Source organism: Schistocerca gregaria, chromosome 5 (genome assembly GCF_023897955.1).
Source record: "Schistocerca gregaria isolate iqSchGreg1 chromosome 5, iqSchGreg1.2, whole genome shotgun sequence".
Lineage (NCBI taxonomy): Eukaryota > Metazoa > Arthropoda > Insecta > Orthoptera > Acrididae > Schistocerca > Schistocerca gregaria.
Genome location: NC_064924.1, coordinates 167,149,355 through 167,170,520, shown reverse-complemented (window position 1 = coordinate 167,170,520; position 21,166 = coordinate 167,149,355). Strand labels below are relative to the sequence as shown.

At 46.6% G+C, this 21,166-nt stretch overlaps 1 protein-coding gene and 1 non-coding gene across 2 annotated transcripts in view; one reads left to right on the top strand and one right to left on the bottom strand.

Annotated features, from left to right (window-relative positions):
- Positions 1 to 20,693, bottom strand: part of LOC126272252 (visual pigment-like receptor peropsin) — a 164,311-nt gene extending 143,618 nt beyond the window's left edge. The window contains exon 1 of the mRNA XM_049974966.1: positions 20,578 to 20,693. Coding sequence (XP_049830923.1) covers positions 20,578 to 20,665 — 88 coding nt within the window. The 5' untranslated portion in view covers positions 20,666 to 20,693. The remainder of the gene's footprint in view (positions 1 to 20,577) is intronic.
- Positions 9,842 to 9,915, top strand: Trnat-ugu (transfer RNA threonine (anticodon UGU)). The gene has a single exon. It is a non-coding gene; the product is annotated as a tRNA-Thr (tRNA).
- Positions 20,694 to 21,166: the final 473 nt, after the last annotated feature.

Sequence of the window (21,166 nt, the reverse complement as noted above, 5' to 3'; positions counted from 1 at the left end):
GAGCTTACTAAAAGAATTTCAAATCAGATTTTAGAATTGTTTGTCTTTAGACCTTTGCTCCTAATTCTGACTGAACAACTGGCCACACTGCTTCTGTCTTGTTTCTGCGTTGAAGGAATAATATACTACAAACCATTTTTAAGCAGCCAGTACAACTTTTCTGAGCACAGCTTCATAACTTTAATAAGGATTTCTCTTTGATTTTAGATCACTGTGGAGCTGTCTCTTTCTGGTAAGTTTAGTTCTTACTTTCTTTTGGGAATTTCTGGGAGGAAACGATTCAGCGATCACGTCTAGAAAACAATCAATGAACTTGTCATAGTTTCTGGTGCTTGAACTGAAGTGCTCTACAGGCCAGGTACACCAGTTAGTTTACTGTGAATAAATCTATGTAATTTTTACTGAAGTTCCCTTTTATACAAATTTTTGGAGATTTTAGTTTATCTACTTTTAGGTGCTCAAAATAAAAAGAAAAAGGTGAATTTTCAAATGATAATTTGTAATATTATTATCAGTGCTGGTCGCTGATCTACTGCTTTCGGTAGTAGCTTCAGAAGAATTTAGTACGAAACCATATTTCTGAATTAAGTCACGAAATTTTATGGCTAAACTGCTTTCAGCTAAAACATTTAAGTTGAAGTTTGTTGCGATCATGACTTTTTTCTTACTTTATTTCTGTAGTTTCGCTAAGAAACACTGAAATTTAGCAAAGAAAATTTTTGTTTCAGCATTTCCAGGCATGCTGTAGATTGCAGGATTCATAAGCGTCTGTCCAACACGCTTTCTTCATTCAAATAGTTAAAATTTTCTCTACCTTTATAATTTATTGAAGAAGCAACAACGTATTTCTCCTACACAACCTGCTAGTTATCTTAAAATTGTTAATACTATTTAAAACTTTTATTCAGCCTTCTGTCCAGTGTTCATTTGGGCAGATGATTTTGATAGTTACACAATCTGTATGTAGAATTTTAAGTTCATCGATTTCAGAATATTTAAGCTCAGTAGATCTGTCGTTAAGCCATTCATATTCCAGTGCATCAGTAGAGTATATTTTTTATTGTTGACTATTGTTTCATATGGGCCCTTCATGTACTATTTACGCATTGTCTTTTCAATTTGTACCTTTAATTTGTCACCCCCAACTGGCTGTGTTAGTTTCTCTTATTTGTGTAGCATTTTACACACGTCTACAAACATTTTCGTTAAGTTCATAGACTCTAAGCTACTGTCGTGTAGATCATCTTTTCCCAGACATTTCTCACTCACAAATTTATTTATTGAAACCTGGTTTCGCAGGACAGGGCGGATCATGTAATAATTATGGAAAGGGGCCAAAATCAGTTACTGTCAGTTGCACAAAACATACAAACTTTATTTTCCTAAAACACTTAATCACACATGCCCTCAAAAGCGTACAAAAACAATACTGCTGAAGGCCCGAACAAAAGTTATTAAAATTGCCTTAAGGAATACACAAGGCTGGAGAGCTTAGTTACAAAATCTAACATAAAAACTAGGCTGAAGGACGACACGCTGGAGATAGAAGAACTGAGGGCTTGAGCCCTGGATAATAAGAGTTTCAGAGAGAGAAGAAAATTTGAAAAGGTTTTAAACAAGTGAGTTTTCAAATTTTAATTTAAGATGGCTGAAGGCCTTATCTTAAAATATTTCACGCAAAGTCCGGCTGAAGGCCGCATACTGAACATAGAACAACTCAAGGCTTATGGCCTGGATAATAATGAGGATTTCCAATGGGCAAAATAGATTAAGCAAGAATCTTCAAAGTTTTAATTTAAGACGGTTGAAGGCCTTATCTTAACATTAAAACAAACTAAATTAATGGACGGCTGAAGACCTTGCACAATACTTGAGACTAAAAGAAAATCACCATCTAAAACAACAGAACAGTGGTGCTCAGAAGTGCTCCAAGGGTCGGCCTGAGGAGGTAGCTCTAACATAAGTTTAGGTGAGACAGGTAGCCAAGCGTAGAACTAAATAATCGGTTGGCAACCCGACCCAGGGACAGCTACAGGACCGACAAACATCCTAATCAATTCCCTTCCGCCCAACCAACAGCATGACAACGGAAAAATCTGAGCGGACCGAGATACCAGCAGCACCACGTCTTGAAAATTGGCGTCTAAATACAGTCAAGACACAATAAGCACTCAAAAATATGAACAACACCAAAGGCTGTCAAACTACACGCGGTACGGACAGCACAACACGGCGAGGAAAACCACACTGCGGAACACTACGCTAATGCCCTCGCCGCGGAGACTTCCTCGCTGCTCTGTCCCAACAGACCGACTGCCTACTCCAGTACGCAGACAGCATTAACATAACTGCTCAGCCGAAATTACACAAGCTAGACACAATTCCACAAAAACACTTCCACAAGAACCCGAACAATCGTAAAAGCAGTCACTGTGGAACAACCAGGACGAATGACAAGTCGACACACAGAGAGAACCCGAAGCGGTTGGCGACCAAATATACGTCGTCCAATGAGACGACCGACCGAACGTCCAACTAAGGTCGTCCCCACTCGGACATGTCCGAAAGAACAGATACCATCGGTGACCATGCAGCTCGCTATAATGAAATTAAAATGAAATAAAGACCCTGAGCTGCTTACATGCCTTGACATAAGTCAACGGGGACAGATGAAAAATGTGTGCCCTGACCGGGACTCGAACACGGGATCTCCTGCTTACATGGCAGACGCTCTATCCATTTTTTACACTACTTAAAATAACAAAATGCGTACGTAACACAAATGGGCATTTTTTTTAATAGCCAACTATCCAAGCCACTTTTTTTTAACAAAAATAAAAAAAAGGAAAAAGGGTTTTGGAAGGATTGTTTTTCTGCTTTTTTAAATTTTTATTTCATTTTATTTTTATACAAATGGATAAAAGGAAGGCCGTTCCTCTTCGGCTACATAAACAGAATAATAGGAAGTCGTCCCGTTACGACAAAGGATGCTCCATACTATAGCCCGCTGCGAATTTTTCGATGACTGTCTTCTCGTTGCTGTGTTGTTTCCGTTGTTTGTTCAATCTCATAAAAAAAGGAACTGGGAAGAGGTGCTATGGTTATCTTCTCATGTCGTCGATAATCCAGCTGCGAGGCGGATTATGGAATGTGCTCCAAAGGAAATTAGAAAAATATTGCCTATATTTAGTTTTCTGGACGATCGCACAATGTCGTTCGTTGCGGTAATACCAAAAATCGGGCGCTGTCTTTTCGCCATTACCGAAGAGGTAGAGAACACCGTGGCCGCTGATCCACGTCACAGAGTTCGTTTTTGCTCTTGGGAAATAAATCTTATCGGGGAAAAGAAGTGATCGGGTAGTTATGCTGTCGGGAGTCGTGCGTGTGAGAAAAGCCAATATCTCACGCACCAAATACTAAACGTCCTTTGCCGAACCGCATTCGAAACGATGTTCATCCGTGTCAATCACTTGGCATGTGGCACACAAGGCTGAATCAGCGAGGGGATGTGATGAAGGCGGGACTAGCACAACTGTTCCCCATTAACAGTTACGTACCATGCAGATTGCACGTCAGTATCAAGGGTGGTGGCATTCGCTGCCTGCCACACAGCGCGCCACTTTGCAGTGGGGTGTTTGCTTTCAATCACATTCGGCGTCATGTTCATTTGCATGGCAGTATATATCGCCCTCGTCATCATCAAGCGTGTGGGTAGTAGTGCGATGCGGATGTAGCTTAATTCAAGGAAGAATTGGCTAATGTAGAAGAAAGGTGCTGGGATGTCCGATATCATCACAGGGGGTGCGAGTGAGATTGGTCGTAAGGCTTCCAGTAAGAGACTTGTGAGGCACGTCGGACTTCGTCGCCACAGTTGCAGGTGACAGCTGACGAACAGGGCCTTCGCTCCGTTCTGAACATGACAAAGGCCTAAACCCCCTCTGCTCCTCGGGAGGGTTAGAGACTCGTAACGAATCTTAAATAACATGCCCGTATTAACAAAGGATCCCAAAACCGCCAACATGCGGTGAGCCAGGGTAGGTGGTATGGGGAGTATCTGTGCAAAATGGGGGATACGTGACGCCAGATAGACGTTAGCATATTGTGTCCGTTGCAGGAGGTCTAGATGTCTCAGACGCTGGTCACTTATTCCTGCTCTCATCTGATTCAATAAACGCCTGTAGTTAAGGGCTGTTGAACGCTTCATGTCAGATGTGAAATCAATGCCAAGACAGCGGATTGTATCACTGATTCGTAGCGGTGCGACGCTCTCGCCGGGTAGGCCTCTCCCTATAGGCAGAGCGTGTGATTTGTGGAGATTGAATTTGCTCCCCGATGCCGCACCGTAGGTCGCCACCCACGCCAGTGCTGCACGAACATCGTCATTATTGCGAAGAAGGAGTACCAGATCATCCGCATAGGCAGTGCAGCAAAAAGTGTGTCCACCAAGGGACATCCCAGTCAGGTGTTGTCGGAGGCCGCAGAGGAGTGGTTACAAGACGAGGGCGTACAATATCGCCGAAAGACGGCAGCCTTGTCGCACCGATCGCTGGATCTGTATCGGCGGCGTAAGACGGCCGTTATATAACACCTTGGACGTCGCGGCGCGTAGGAGGCGCATCAGTACATTAAGTATGACGTCCGCATACCCCATGTGTCGCAGTACCTCCATCAAAAATGTGTGGTCGACTCTGTCAAAGGCCTGGCGAAAGTCGAGTGAGGCCAAAACTCCTGGCAGTTTGCGAGCTTTGGCTAGCGCGATCATATCTCTATATCGGCACAATGCGGTGCGAATATTATGGTCACCACCTAACGATGCCTGGTCCTGCGACACAACACATCGTACTGATCGCTTTAGGCGTGCGGCCAGAAGCCGAGTGAAAATCTTCAAGTCACTGTTGAGTAAGGTCAAGGGCTGATAGTCACTGATCCTGGATCCGCCTCGTGGTTTGTGTATGGGCACAATCAGTCTTTTTAGGAAGGCCCCAGGTATCTGCGTCGTGGGAGACATAAGATCGCGGCAAATACCAGTCCATGCTGGTGCCAGCAATTGTTGATACGTCCGGTAAAATTCCAAAGGAAGGCCATCAGGTCCCGGGGACTTATGAGCAGCTCCAGCCTGTATTGCTTCAATGATTTCCTCTTCCGTTACATCTGCAGTCAAATCCGCCGCCGCTGTCGGAGAGATCGAGCCATAAGTGAGTTGAGAGACTTCGTCGATCACCTCTGGGGGGTGTCGATGTTCCGAGCACAGCCTAGTGTAGTGAGCATGAAGGGCGTTTCCTATGTCGCCCTGGGTATCAAGGCGTCGTCCGTCTTCCGTCGTAATAGCTTGGATCAGTGTCCTGCGTTGGGGGCGTCGTTCTGCAATAACGTGGTACATAGGTGGTTCCTCCTGGGCCACTCTGTCTTGAGTGCGCGCTCTGACGATCGCACCCTCAACGTGGCAACGTGTTAATCTGATGATCTGTGCCTTGGCACGGTTCACCGTCACCTGCCGTGCAGGTGAGTACGGCAGTGTTGTACATTCCCTTAAGATGCTGTAGTAAAAGTCGATGGTATGTCTCTTCCATGCTGCAACATCTCGGCCGTAGCCTATCAAGGTCTTCTGGAGGGCTGGTTTGGCGCAGAGTAACAACCACGACAGTGTAGACCGGTAGGTGCCACGCCGGCGGCTACAAGAGTCCCACGTGTTCTCTATAAGGCGGCGGCATTCCTGAGAAGCTAGGTGGGCGACGTTCAACTTCCAAGGACCACGGCTGTGCCATACCTTCTGGCGGCCGAGGGTAATAGCGCAGATGTAGGGCTCGTGGTCAGAAAAAGCTGTGGGCCAAACTTCGGCAGCTCTTGTGGCCACAGCTATGGAGCGCGTGATGTAAATCCGGTCGATGCGGCTGGAGGTATGGCTGGTGTAGTGAGTAAATCCGGGCCGATCGCCACAAACATGCTCCCACGAGTCCACCAATTGTAGGTTATTTATAATTGTCGTAAGTTCTGCGCAGGGAGAATGATGTGGTAACTGATCCTTAGGTGCTTGGCTACAGTTGAAGTCCCCTCCCATTATCAAGGCGTCCTGACCGCCCATAAAGAGGGGCGTGATTGTATGAGCGAAAAAGGTGGATCGTTCGCGACGCCGACCTGATCCTGACGGTGCATAGATGCTACTAAGTTTGACTCCTTGGATAGCAAGAGCCATGCCTGTGGCGTCAGGGAGATACTCGACGTCTTCTGCGGATATACTTTCGCGGAGGAGGATCGCCACACAACTGCCATTGGCAGACGTATGTGAGACTCAAGTCTTGTAGCCATAGGGTCCCTTGAAGTCTGCGACATACACCTCTTGAAGGAGCGCAATGTCGATGTCTGCTGCGTTGAGTAGATCCTGTAGCATCGCTAGTTTATGTCGGGCACGTATGTTGTTGATGTTAATCGTCGCTAGACGGTATGTTTGGTCAGCCAGGTCGGCAACTGGGTTATGTAGGAGGCCAGGTGTGGGCGGCAGGGGCGGCCCCACAGAGGCTGACGATACAGCCGTAGTCACTGATGTTGGCTGGTGCTGGGTACAGCCGAGGGAGCATCTCTGCCTTCGGCATCCTCCTGGTGCTGTGGCTCATCCTCGACATCATCCGCCGAAGAATCAGATGCAGCAATTGGTAACTGTTGATTAGTGGTGTCAGTAGAGCGCTTGCGCGTATGTTCAGTAGCAGAAGTGATGTTGTCAGACCGAGGCTCAGAAATTGTATCCGCCGTAGCATCGTGATGGGAAGGGTGAGTTGTGGTGGTAGAGTCCTGAGTGTCGTCCGACGCCGGATATTCGTCTGGGTTACACATCCGAAGCAGGCAATCATCGGATGGCGTATGACGCCGTTTCTTGCATTTTCGAGGGGACCGTTGTTTCCGGACATGTTGTTCTGGTCAGAGTGCGGGCGACAATCTTCTGATGCGGTCTCCATTGGTAGGAAGGCAGAGGTGGGGACAATTTCAGTTTCTACTTCCATCTTCTCTTTAGGCTCGTCTTGGTGGCGCAATTGATCACCGTCTTGAGGCAAGTCTGCCGATGACGTCGTAGAGGGGGATATGCTGCCCGCCACACTGTCATCGACCACTGACTGCAGTATGGTGTTACGATCCTGGGCAGGAACAGCTGTTGCGGTTGCAGACGCTGCATACGTGATGGGGAGTGAAGTAGGCATCGCTGGGGATGGAACTTCACCAACCGGTGTCGAATCAGTCGGCGTTGAACGCAGGCCGATCGGACACGTCCTTCCTGGCCACAGCCGGCGCAAGTACGCGGTTGTCCGTCGTACATGACAATGGCTCTGCAGCCGCCAATTACTAGATAGGATGGTACATGCTTCGTCAGTTCAATCTTAATTTTTCGCACTCCATTCAAGACGGGGTACGTCTCAAACGTTTGCCATTTTTCAGACAAGTGGCTTAGCACGTTGCCGTATGTCTGAAAGCTGTCATCACAACATCTGGCGGGACTTCGAATGGCAGCTCGAAGACCCTCAGAGTGCGAAGGCTTAATTCAGCGTGGTCGATCGTGACAGTTCCTATGTGACCAACAGAATGCTTAAATTTAAGTCAATGAGCGTGTCGGCACACAACATCAGTGCACGCCTTTTCATTGATAATTTTTATGTAGACGACACTTTGTGTTATAGAAAAGTGGATCTCAATGATGTCTTGAGGTGCAATATGAAGTTCTTCCCGGATGAAACGTTCAATGTCAAGTGCTCGAGGTCTTGCGTAGTCCGCTTGAAATTTGATCTTAATTGTGGACTTGCGATACGAGTGCGCCATGGCACTACCGAGACACGGACGCGTGACACTCGCCGCAGCGTAAGGTAAACAGTAAACACTGGCGCGCGCGATGCGCTAACAGGGGGACGCAGGCGCGACGACCTTGCCCCACCGCTGCTAACAGCGGACTGTCCATCTCAGCCACCGAGGACACAGAGAATAGCGCGACTGCAGGGATTTATCTCTGGCACGCCTCCCGCGAAACCCACATTCTCAACGCATTGTCCCGCACTACATTCGTAGTGCCCTCGTCCATTATACTCATTACTCGCGGCGCGTTGCCGTTTCCCGTAAGAGTTCGGGCACTGTTTGTGCATTCGTACAGAAGAAGAAGATGGTCAAGTGATCGGTGAGCCTTAACGATATATATGCAGGGTGTTTCAAAAATGACCGGTATATTTGAAACGGCAATACAAACTAAACGAGCAGCGATATAAATACACCGTTTGTTGCAACATGCTTGGGACAACAGTACATTTTCAGGCGGACAAACTTTCGAAATTACAGTAGTTACAATTTTCAACAACAGATGGCGCTGCAAGTGATGTGAAAGATATAGAAGACAACGCAGTCTGTGGGTGCGCCATTCTGTATGTCGTCTATCTGCTGTAAGCGTGTGCTGTTCACAACGTGCAAGTGTGCTGTGGACAACATGGTTTATTCCTTAGAACAGAGGATTTTTCTGGTGTTGGAATTCCACCGCCTATAACAGTGTTGTTGCAACAAGACGAAGTTTTCAACGGAGCTTTAATGTAACCAAAGGACCGAAAAGCGATACAATAAAGGATCTGTTTGAAAAATTTCAACGGACTGTTAACATGACGGATGAACGTGCTGGAAAGGTAGGGCGACCGCGTACGGCAACCACAGAGGGCAACGTGCAGCTAGTGCAGCAGGTGATCCAACAGCGGCCTCGGGTTTCCGTTCGCCGTGTTGCAGCTGCGGTCCAAATGACGCCAACGTCCACGTATCGTCTCATGCGCCAGAGTTTACACCTCTATGCATACAAAATTCAAATGCGGCAACCCCTCACCGCCGCTACCATTGCTGCACGAGAGACATTCGCTAACGATATAGTGCACAGGATTGATGACGGCGATATGCATGTGGGCAGCATTTGGTTTACTGACGAAGCTTATTTTTACCTGGACGGCTTCGTCAATAAACAGAACTGGCGCATATGGGGAACCGAAAAGCCCCAGGTTGCAGTCCCATCGTCCCTGCATCCTCAAAAAGTACTGGTCTGGGCCGCCATTTCTTCCAAAGGAATCATTGGCCCATTTTTCAGATCCGAAACTATTACTGCATCACGCTATCTGGACATTCTTCGTGAATTTTTGGCGGTACAAACTGCCTTGTACGACACTGCGAACACCTCGTGGTTTATGCAAGATGGTGCCCGGCCACATCGCACGGCCGACGTCTTTAATTTCCTGAATGAATATTTCGATGATCGTGTGATTGCTTTGGGCTATCCGAAACATACAGGAGGCGGCGTGGATTGGCCTCCCTATTCGCCAGACATGAACCCCTGTGACTTCTTTCTGTGGGGACACTTGAAAGACCAGGTGTACCGCCAGAATCCAGAAACAATTGAACAGCTGAAGCAGTATATCTCGTCTGCATGTGAAGAGATTCCGCCAGACACGTTGTCAAAGGTTTCGGGTAATTTCATTCAGAGACTACGCCATATTATTGCTACACATGGTGGATATGTGGAAAATATCGTACTATAGAGTTTCCCAGACGGCAGCGCCATCTGTTGTTGACAATTGTAAGTACCGCAATTTCGAAAGGTTGTCTGCCTGAAAATGTACTGTTGTCCCAAGCATATTGCAACAAACGGTGTATTTCTATCGCTGCTCGTTTAGTTTGTATTGCCGTTTCAAATATACTGGTCATTTTTGAAACACCCTGTATATATACTAAGATGGTATCTGTTCTTTCGGACATGTAGTGCGGGACAATACGTTGAGAAATGTGGGTTTCGTGGGAGGCGTGCCAGAGATAAATCACTGCAGTCGCGCTATTCTCTGTGTCCTCGGTGGCTCAGATGGATAGAGCGTCTGCCATGTAAGCAGGAGATCCCGGGTTCGAGTCCCGGTCGGGGCACACATTTTTCATCTGTCCCCGTTGACGTACCCTGTATGTCAACGCCTGTAAGTAGCTAAGGGTGTTTATTTCATTCTAGCGAGCTGCATGGTCACCGATGGTATCTGTTCTTTCGGACATGTCCGAATGAACAGATACCATCCTAGTATATATACACTCGGGATAGTCTTGGCTGTCCGGACCTCACTGCAACTCTATCCCGACTCATTTGCATCTCCGTTCGCATCTCGGAGACACGGTGACCAGGGCACACTGGCTCGGACCCAACCATGCAGAGGTAACACTTGGTCATTGGCCATCCGACATCTCTGCACAAGGAAGGAACCGACCCACGCCCGTCAAGATGACCAACTGACGAGGCCCAGAAACGGTCAGAACATCCAATACACATCGCCCGATGAGACGACCGACCGAACGACCAACCAACGGTCGTTCCCGATCCAGTCTCCTTCCATCGGACAGTGCATGTGTGTCGCAAGCGGTCGGCGAGTACTGGCTGTTCGGACCTCACTGGCGCTGCGTCCCGATTGAATTCCCCGTACACCACGACCCGGAAATACTAGCGGTCCCTCCAAAGATAGTACGACAGTGCTCTTATCGATAACGCTGCTGCTGCTGCCACTCACGGGCAGGCAAACAGCAACTTAGTGACGCCAGTAAATCGAGTAGGAAACGAGACGGCAGTACCGCAAAGACAAGATGTCAAGCAATAAACGGCAGTCGCGCACGGCTCGTTTATGTCAATGAACATTGCCCCAAGCCTTTCACACTTCTTCCCTAATATCACTGTTTATTCTGTTGACGTAAGTGTCATTTACCGATCTTGTATGAATAATACCACCAATTACCGGCTTGGAGGTGGCGTACAAAACAGATCTCGTGAGTCACTCACGATTTCTTTCTCACTGTTGCTGCGACAGAGTTTGAGCCCAAGTGGATTAAAAAATCTTTAGAGCTATCGCTACTTTCAGTTTCAGCCGTTCTTTTTTCATATTCAATACTTTTTTTTAAAGTTTGTTTAGCTGGTGGCATCGAATTCCAAGTTGAACATTAGCCTTACAGGCTGGCACAATAAAGTGTTTCAAGAAGAATCGCTCATTATCAGGAAATAATTTTTGTCACCTTTCTTTGTAACACTTACACGTTTGTCCTTTTTATCGTAGGTACCCGTTTTCCATATATATTTGTCGCTTGATACGCCACCGACGACATTGTCTGTACCACACTTATGCGAATTTTTACCTCCTTGCTCTGTACCAGTAATCGGTTGCTTTCCACCTAACTAGTTTAGCATTTGCTTATTTTACATTAAAATTTCCGTTTCATCGTTTCAGTGCCACTATGACGCAATTTAATGATATCTTCTTTCGTGTTCACTGTACTACGAGTTCAGCCGCTTCAGAATTTAAACGTGAACCTAAACGTACGACCATGGAGAATCATCTTTTAGGAGTTTTAAATACACATTCGTAGACTTTTCGTGTAGCCAGCAACTACATTTCACACAAAAGATACATTTCACGATGCATATTGAACGCTCGCTCCTCTACTAACTATTTAATTCAACCTTTTTAGAGGAGTGAGATGTGTCGTTGCATTCTTTCATCGGCGCAATCTTGCATATGTGACGCCCTTGTTCCAGGTATCTGTATATAATTAACGTGTTGGCGGCGAATAATCTCTTCAGTGCGGATGCACACCAAGCTCATACTCCTATGGGAAATGGGGAGGTGCCGTGAACAATGAGGCTAATGACCAGGAGCGCCACATCACTAGCGTGTGGTATAAATTGTGAGTTTGGGTCAGATGGGAGGCATGCTAGTGCAGTCCGTGTGGTTGTAGTGACCACTGTGTCAGGATGGTGTAGTGGGCAACCCATCTGCCTAGTGAGCGGGATTGTGTCTGACGGGAGGCATGCTAGAGTAGTCCAGTGGTTGTAGTGACCACTGTGTTGGGATGGCGTAGTGATCAGCCCATCTACCTAGTGAACAGGATTGCGTCTAATTGTAGTGACCAATGTGTTGCGATGGCGTAATTGTCAGCCCATCTACCTAGTGAACGGGATTGAGTCTAATGGGAGTCATGCTAGCGTAGTCCATATGGTTGTAGTGACCACTGCGTTGGGATGGCATAATGGTCAGCCCATCTACCTAGTGAGCAGGATTGGGTTTGACGGGAGGCATGCTAGCGGAGTGCATGTGGTTGTAGTGACCACATTGTCGGGATGGCATAGTGGTCACCTCATCTACCTAGTGAGTGGGATTGGGTCTGATGGGAGGCATGCTAGAGTAGTCCATGTGGTTGTAGTGACGACTGTGTTGGGATGGCGTAGTGATCAGTCCATCTACCTAGTGATCAGGATGGCGTCTAATTGTAGTGACCAATGTGTTGCGATGGCGTAATTGTCAGCCCATCTACCTAGTGAACGGGATTGGGTCTAGTGGGAGGCATGCTAGCGTAGTCCATACGGCTGTAGTGACCACTGCAGTGGGATGGCATAATGGTCAGCCCATCTAGCTAGTGAGCGGGATTGGGTCTGACGGGAGACATGCTAGTGTAGTCTGTGTAATTGTAGTGACCACTGTATTGGGATGGCGTTCTGGTTAGCCTAGCTACCGAGTGAACGGGAGACCCGGGTTCCAGTCCTGACCTGACATAAATTTTCAACACGCTCCATTGATATAAATCAATTCCCACTGGTAGCTAATGTCTTTAATTATTTTTTGACTTGAGAGTACAAGGTGAGGCAAATAAATGTGGCCTGAAAGAGTGGATACGATTGGACGTGAATGCATGCTTACAACCGTACCCTGTGACGTGCACACTACCTTTCTCCCACCACGTGATGCACCCAGAGTAGTACGGGCTGTGTCAGTATGCAAAGGGGGCTATGGCACTCCCAATGGAGCAGCGGGTGTTCGTTGTGGGAAGTTAAGTGACAACAAAGTCGTTGTCAGTTGTTTGACAAGAAGTTTAATGGTGTCAAAGTACCAGCAAGGAGTGCCTTGCGACGCTTAGTCCTAAAATGGCGTCAGAGAGGATCTGTTTTGAACAAGTCACAAAACCCCACGTATCGTGAAAGCACGCCAGAAAATGTGGATGCAGTTCATCAGAAAACTCTTCACCAGGAGATCAATACGACGTCTATCACAAGAGACCGACATATCAACTCGATCATGCGGACGAATACTCCACTTGGACCTGTAGTCTGGTCGCTGCCCTCGCTGGCGACCCAGGTCACCTGATCTGTCAGTGTGCGACTATTTTGCGTAGGGAGCCCTCAAGTCTAAGGTGTATGACAACAACCTTCAGTAGCTTCAAGAACTGTAGCAGAACATTTCAGATGAGACTGCAGGAATTCCATCAGTCCAGCAACCGGCTGAGCGGAGCCCAAAGGTACCAAGAGATGAAAGGTGGTCACTTTCAACATCTGCTATAGTCAGATTAGTACTGTGTTTCCTTTCCTATGCTGTACTTCTTTGCGTCCTAGAACTCTACTATCCGGAGCACTTTTATTTGTCCCCTGTATATTCTGTTCTCGATATTCCTTTCATCTTAATTTTTTAAGACGAAGACTAACCACGTAAACAAGAAGACTAGAATTTAAAATGCCGTCCTCGCTGAAGTCACTAGGGCGCAGTTTTAGCTCACTTAGAGCAAATGGGGGAAAGAAGCAGCCATGATCTCTACTGAAACCAACCCAGTTCCCCTCCCCCCACCCCCCTTCCCCGCGAATGATACAGCAAAATCCCGGAAAATATATATGAGGATTACCAGATACAGATTTGAAACTCACTCATCCACGATAAGCTACCACTTCGCTAGGTGAGTCATGGTCAGCTGCACATAATATTGTCTGCAGAGGCAGTACTGTGTGAATTCTCGATGGTGGTTTTGTTACAAGAACAGAGCAAAACAATGTTACACAATATCTGATCACAATAGAAGAGAATCGTCAGTTTCAACAAGTGTCACAGTGTACCTGTATTTCTGCATACAACTAGAAAGCATTAATAGCTATGATATTCTTCTCGTAGGCACTGCGTTAAAGGCAAAATTTTAACAAACTCGTTTAAAAACCGCCAAGAAAGAATATTGAAGGCACATGAGCATATTCTACCAATGTTTTTGTAAAAGTGATCTGGTGAGGAATAAACTTACTACCACATCCAGACACTCTGTGATGATGGCATTGAAACAGAGGATGACACGCGTAAAGCTGAAATACTAGACACCTTTTTCCAGAGCTGTTCCGCAGAGGAAGACCGCACTGCAGTTCCTTCTCTAAATTCTCGCACAAAAGTAAAAATGACCGACATCGAAATAAGTGTCCAAGGAATAGAAAATCTACTGGAATCACTCAACAGAGGAAAGTCCACTGGACCTGACGGGATACCAATTCGATTCTACACAGAGTACGCGGAAGAACTTGCCCCCCTTCTAACAGCCGTGTACCGCAAGTCTCTAGAGGAACGGAAGGTTCCAGATGACTGAAAAAGAGCACAGGTAGTCCCAGTCTTCAAGAAGGGTCGTCGAGGAGATGCGCAAAACTATAGACCTATATCTATGACGTCGATCTGTTGCAGAATTTGAGAACAGGTGTTTTGCTCGCTTATCATGTCGTTTCTGGAAACCCAGTATCCCCTCTGTAAGAAACAACATGGATACCGGAAATAGCGATCGTGTGAGACCCAAGTCGCTTTATTTGTTCATGATATCCAGAAAATATTAGATACAGGCTCCCAGGTAGATGCCATTTTCCTTGACTTCCAGAAGGCGTTCGATACAGTTCCGCACTGTCGCCTGATAAACAAAGTAAGAGCCTACGGAATATCTGACCAGCTGTGTGGCTGGATTGACGAGTTTTTAGCAAACAGAACACATTATGTTGTTATCAATGGAGAGATGTCTACAGACGTTAAGGTAACCTATGGCGTGCCACAGGGGTGTGTTGTGGGACCATTGCTTTTCACAATATACACTCCTGGAAATTGAAATAAGAACACCGTGAATTCATTGTCCCAGGAAGGGGAAACTTTATTGACACATTCCTGGGGTCAGATACATCACATGATCACACTGACAGAACCACAGGCACATAGACACAGGCAACAGAGCATGCACAATGTCGGCACTAGTACAGTGTATATCCACCTTTCGCAGCAATGCAGGCTGCTATTATCCCATGGAGACGATCGTAGAGATGCTGGATGTAGTCCTGTGGAATGGCTTGCCATGCCATTTCCACCTGGCGCCTCAGTTGGACCAGCGTTCGTGCTGGACGTGCAGACCGCGTGAGACGACGCTTCATCCAGTCCCAAACATGCTCAATGGGGGACAGATCCGGAGATCTTGCTGGCCAGGGTAGTTGACTTACACCTTCTAGAGCACGTTGGGTGGCACAGGATACATGCGGACGTGCATTGTCCTGTTGGAACAGCAAGTTCCCTTGCCGGTCTAGGAATGGTAGAACGATGGGTTCGATGACGGTTTGGATGTACCGTGCACTATTCAGTGTCCCCTCGACGATCACCAGAGGTGTACGGCCAGTGTAGGAGATCGCTTCCCACACCATGATGCCAGGTGTTGGCCCTGTGTGCATCGGTCGTATGCAGTCCTGATTGTGGCGCTCATCTGCACGGCGCCAAACACGCATACGACCATCATTGGCACCAAGGCAGAAGTGAATCTCATCGCTGAAGACGACACGTCTCCATTCGTCCCTCCATTCACGCCTGTCGCGACACCACTGGAGGCGGGCTGCACGATGTTGGGGCGTGAGCGGAAGACGGCCTAACGGTGTGCGGGACCGTAGCCCAGCTTCATGGAGACGGTTGCGAATGGTCCTCGCCGATACCCCAGGAGCAACAGTGTCCCTAATGTGCTGGGAAGTGGCGGTGCGGTCCCCTACGGCACTGCGTAGGATCCTACGGTCTTGGCGTGCATCCGTGCGTCGCTGCGGTCCGGTCCCAGGTCGACGGGCACGTGCACCTTCCGCTGATCACTGGCGACAACATCGATGTACTGTGGAGACCTCACGCCCCATGTGTTGAGCAATTCGGCGGTACGTCCACCCGGCCTCCCGCATGCCCACTATACGCCCTCGCTCAAAGTCCGTCAACTGCTCATATGGTTCACGTCCACGCTGTCGCGGCATGCTACCAGTGTTAAAGACTGCGATGGAGCTCCGTATGCCACGGCAAACTGGCTGACACTGACGGCGGCGGTGCACAAATGCTGCGCAGCTAGCGCCATTCGACGGCCAACACCGCGGTTCCTGGTGGGTCCGCTGCGCCGTGCGTGTGATCATTGCTTGTACAGCCCTCCCGCAGTGTCCGGAGCAAGTATGGTGGGTCTGACACACCGGTGTCAATGTGTTCTTTTTTCTATTTCCAGGAGTGTATATAAATGACTTAGTAGATAGTGTCGGAAGTTCCATGTGGGTTTTCGCGGATGATGCTGTAGGATACAGAGAAGTTGCAGCATTAGAAAATTGTAGCGAAATGCAGGAAGATCTGCAGCGGACAGGCACTTGGTGCAGGGAGTGGCAACTGACCCTTAACGTAGACAAATGTAATGTATTGCGAATACATAGAAAAAAGGATCCTTTATTGTATGATTATATGATAGCGGAACAAACAATGCTTGCAGTTACTTCTGTAAAATATCTGGGATTATGCGTTCGGAACGATTTAAAGTGGAATGATCATATAAAATTAATTGTTGGTAAGGCGAGTACCAGGTTGAGATTCATTGGGAGAGTCCTTAGAAAATGTAGTCCATCAACAAAGGAGGTGGCTTACAAAACACTCGCTCGACCTATACTTGAGTATTGCTCATCATTGTGGGGGGATCCGTACCAGGTCGGGTTGACGAAGGAGACAGAGAAGATCCAAAGAAGAGCGGCGTGTTTCGTCACAGGGTTATTTGGTTAGCGTGACAGCCTTACGGAGATGTTTAACAGACTCAAGTCCCAGACTCTGCAAGAGAGGCGCTCTGCATCGCGGTGTAGCTTGCTGTCCAGGTTTCGAGAGGGTGCGTTTCTGGATGAGGTATCGAATATATTGCTCCCCCCTACTTATACCTCCCGAGGAGATCACGAATGTAAAATTAGAGAGATTCGAGTGCGCACGGAGGCTTTCCGGCAGTCGTTCTTCCCGCGAACCATACGCGACTGGAACAGGAAAGTAAGGCAATGGCAGTAAAGTGCCCTCCGCCACACACCGTTGGGTGGCTTGCGGAGTATAAATGTAGATGTAGATGTAGATCTAAAGTGGCAGCATTGTCTGAAGGCGCAGCAGTAAAGCGTCTTACGACAGGATGGTCCCCACTCTCCCTCCTATTATCCTCTTCCCTGCTCTCCCCCCTCTGAAATTCAGCCTCCTGCAACGCTAACTCATACTTCCTCTGGCTACGTGTTTGTGATATAGTGACAATGAGAGAGAGAAGAGCGAAGAGGAAAGGGTCGATGATTAGCGAGAGAGTAGATGTAGGAAAAAAGGGTGAGAGGGAGAGAGAGAGAGAGAGAGAGAGAGAGATAGAGAGAGAGAGACGAGTGGCTTGGGAGGGGAGGGAAGGGGTGAGAGGTGAGTGGGAGAGAGGGCGAAGTAGGTTGGAAGGAGAAGAGAATCAGTGATCGAGGAAGAAAGTTCATTCTGAATCATAACGCTGGTTAGTTGCGACTGTAGAGACCGGAATGTAGGAGTCGGACGTAGGAGAGGGAGAAAAGAATGAGGAGAAATGAGAAAAGGAAGAGGAGGGAAGTGTTCGAGAGAAAGTGAGGGGAACAGAGAAGATTTTGGAAAGCAGAGAGAGTAGAGACGAGAAAATGGGAGGAAGAGGAAGAAGAAAGGATGGGGAATGAAAAGAGGAAGAACAAGAAGCATGTGGTAGATGGGAGAGGAGGGAAGTGAGAGATAGAATACAAGGTGAGGTAGAAGAAACAAGAAGGAATGGTAGAGAAAGATAAAAAAAAAAGAAACTCATAGAAATATTAAAAGAGAAAGAAAGACAATTGACAATGAGAAAGGTGTGCCACATTAGTTGAAATGGTTCTGAGCACTATGGGACTTAACATCTGAGGTCATCAGTCCCCTAAAACTTAAAACTACTTAAACCTAACTAACCTAAGGTCATCACACACATCCATACCCGAGGCAGGCTTCGAACCTGCGACCGTAGCAGATGCGGCGTTGCCGACTGAAGCGCCTAGAACCGCTTCCCCACAGCGGATGGCGCCATATTAGTCACTTAAAATCACAACACGTAAGTACTATGTAGAGAACACCATATAGCGAACATCATAGCCAGAAACAATGGAATCGCTATGTGTTTGATGAAAATTCTAAGTCATGAACATAGATAGTGATGTAATTATTACCGAATACTGTACGTTTATGGTATAACCAAAAGGTGAAACTCGAAATGAGGAACATTACGTAAACAATAACATGATTCCGACATTCGAACAAAAAATGGCTCGGAGCACAATGGGACTTGACATCTGAGGTCATCATTCTCCTAGAACTTAGAACTACTTAAACCTAACTAACCTAAGGACATCACACACATCCATTCCCGAGGCGGGATTCGAACCTGCGACCGTAGCGGTCGCGCGGTTCGAAACTGTAGCACCTAGAACCGGTCGGCCACCCCGGCCAGCCTTACGTTCGAACAGATATAATAAGTTGATACGCAACTGTCCATGGTTTGCATTACTGGGACAGGTATTACATCACTCCAACAAACACTGGAGAATCCTAATGTCACCAACAAATTGGACACTGTACTGCGACTCAGAGTAATGACAAATATTTAATTTTAATTTACAGTTTATGCTGAACTGAAAACGTTAACCAATGTCACCTAGAATATAGACTGTGATAGTCTGCAATGTATTCTGTGTGTTTACTAAGAAACACTTACGCGCTGATAGATACTACCATTTTAGGCCTTATCATTTTAAGCAGAATGTTTAAGAAAAAAGATTTAATTAACTTTTTACGTGACAAGCAAAACATAGTATGGAAAGCCGTATGTTGTTTTTGTGGGTAGATGAGCAGGGTGGTGAGGAGTGCTCGTAAAAGAGATTCTTCTTATCCACGACCTTCCAAAGGGTAGAACTGAGGCATGAACCTTGGACCATAGATACTAGCAGACTGGCCTTGCTGTGCAGAAGCTATAGGGCTGGTGTGGCTCCAACGTAAACCACGTGACTGTTGGCAAAACGTGGTGGGATTTCAAATCAGCGGTCTGCCATCCTATGTTTGTATCGTATTTTACCCACATTTCTCAATTGACTGCCAAACGCTTCCAACAAAAATTACTTTTTTATTTGCGAAAAATTATGTCAGAACTATATTTGATTTGGATTTGTTCACAGTAACATTTATAAAATCTAACAAATACATCTAACGCCCCTCTGGTGGGCAGCGGGACGAAATTACTATAAACTATCAAATTAAAGTAAAATGTCGTTAAAATTCTTTTAAACAGTAAGAGTGGGCTCGTGTCAAAACTTTAAATATTGCGTTCGCCGCGTTTTGAGCTCTAGTCACTTATAAAAGAAAATGGGATATGGGAATTATGTCAACTATAGGTGCGAAAATTGTCGACTTTAGGAGGAAGTACAGTTTAGAGTATCAATTTTAGGTGCATCTCAAAGGTTCAGTTCTACTATTTTTACAAAAGTTTAAACTATTAGTATAAAAAAATGATATTTTAGATGAAAGGTGAGACTTTTGAAGTTTCAGAAAATAATTTTGGAGCCTACATTTATTTAATAGTATTAGTAGGTAGAAAAAAATTCTCTTCATGTGTCGACTATAGGTGCTGTTACCTTATTATAATCTCACTTGTATATACAAAAAGGCGCGTATGTCCAGGTGGCTTAAAGTTTTTCCCTTTCAGGGCCTGTATCCAAAGCTGCCTTCCGTTTTCATCCTTAGGGAACCTATGAGTAGGAACGAGAAACAGTTATACTTACTTCTGTAACCGAATTATCACAGATACTCTCCAAAATGTAATATGAGTCTGAATTTACAGGCATCACTTTCAACACTTTAATGTACGTGATACTCTATATCAAGTGTAGAAAACATATAAAATTCACCTCAGCAGATTTCAATAAACGCATCTGCACTATCATAGAAACACACGTGAAATGTAATGCCATTTCCCCCGACAAAACGCTGAGTGCAGCCATAAGCGCAACACGAAACAACAATGTTTTGCCAACATTCACGTGACATTAGCGCAGAGATGTTGGGGCCACGAAAATGAAGTCAGGGCCAGTCTGTTATATTTATGGTCGAAGGCATGAACAAATTAGAAAGAAATATACGTGAGATTGCGTATCCGTATGTTTTGCAAGGAAACGAGTTAATTTCTACAGGAAAGTGTATCCGAAAAAACGTTTTGTCTCCGAAGTAGACCCGTAGCTGTCCTTTCCTTTTTCCGACACCGCACTTCCGGGGTGAAAACTACTCTTCGGAAAACAGTTGAACAAAGTGTACGAAGCTCAATAAGTGTTTCTCGTCCAAAAAACACGCTTTTCCGCTACTTGACTAAACTTGTCCCTTGTGTAGTGATAGTGCTCCCCCGTTTCTCGCCACTGGCCGTTTTTGTTCAGCGGAGTATGAGGAAGAAATGTGCGTAGCATACCCAGGACGAAGAGGCCTCCCCCGAGAGCGGCCTTCTGGTTGACGGTGAGTAGGAAGGGCCTCGCGCACGCGATATCCACTGGCCACATGGCTGATGCTGCCGCCGCTGCTGCTACAGGACTGACTGCCAGCCCTGTAACTGAGACACGAGCTGGGAGCCCAGAAACCGAAGACCGACCCGTCATGGCGGCCGCGCGCTCTTTCACCAGAACAGCGTCACGCCACAGTCTCCCGTACATCTCAACACGACACTAGCGTCGTCGTAGGCGGTGGCGTATCTGTTGTAATCACGCAAAAGCCTCCTTATTACCTTCGTTCAGCGCTTATACGAGGGACGATTAAAAAGTCCGTGCAAAGTCCGAGAGATGGCACCACCGGCGATTATAGAGGTTATGAGGTTATGTTTAGTTAGTAGCATCTTTGGATGAGGGGAGTTAACTCTTTTTGTTCTTCTGTATCAGAAGTTTTTCTCTTGCGTCCAGCGTCTATATCTTTTGCTGGTGTCCTTTTTAGACATATTAAAAATAAATTTATGTCTTTTTGAGTTGGAGGAAAGTATTTAAATTGTACTTCTCCAGTATTAATAATAG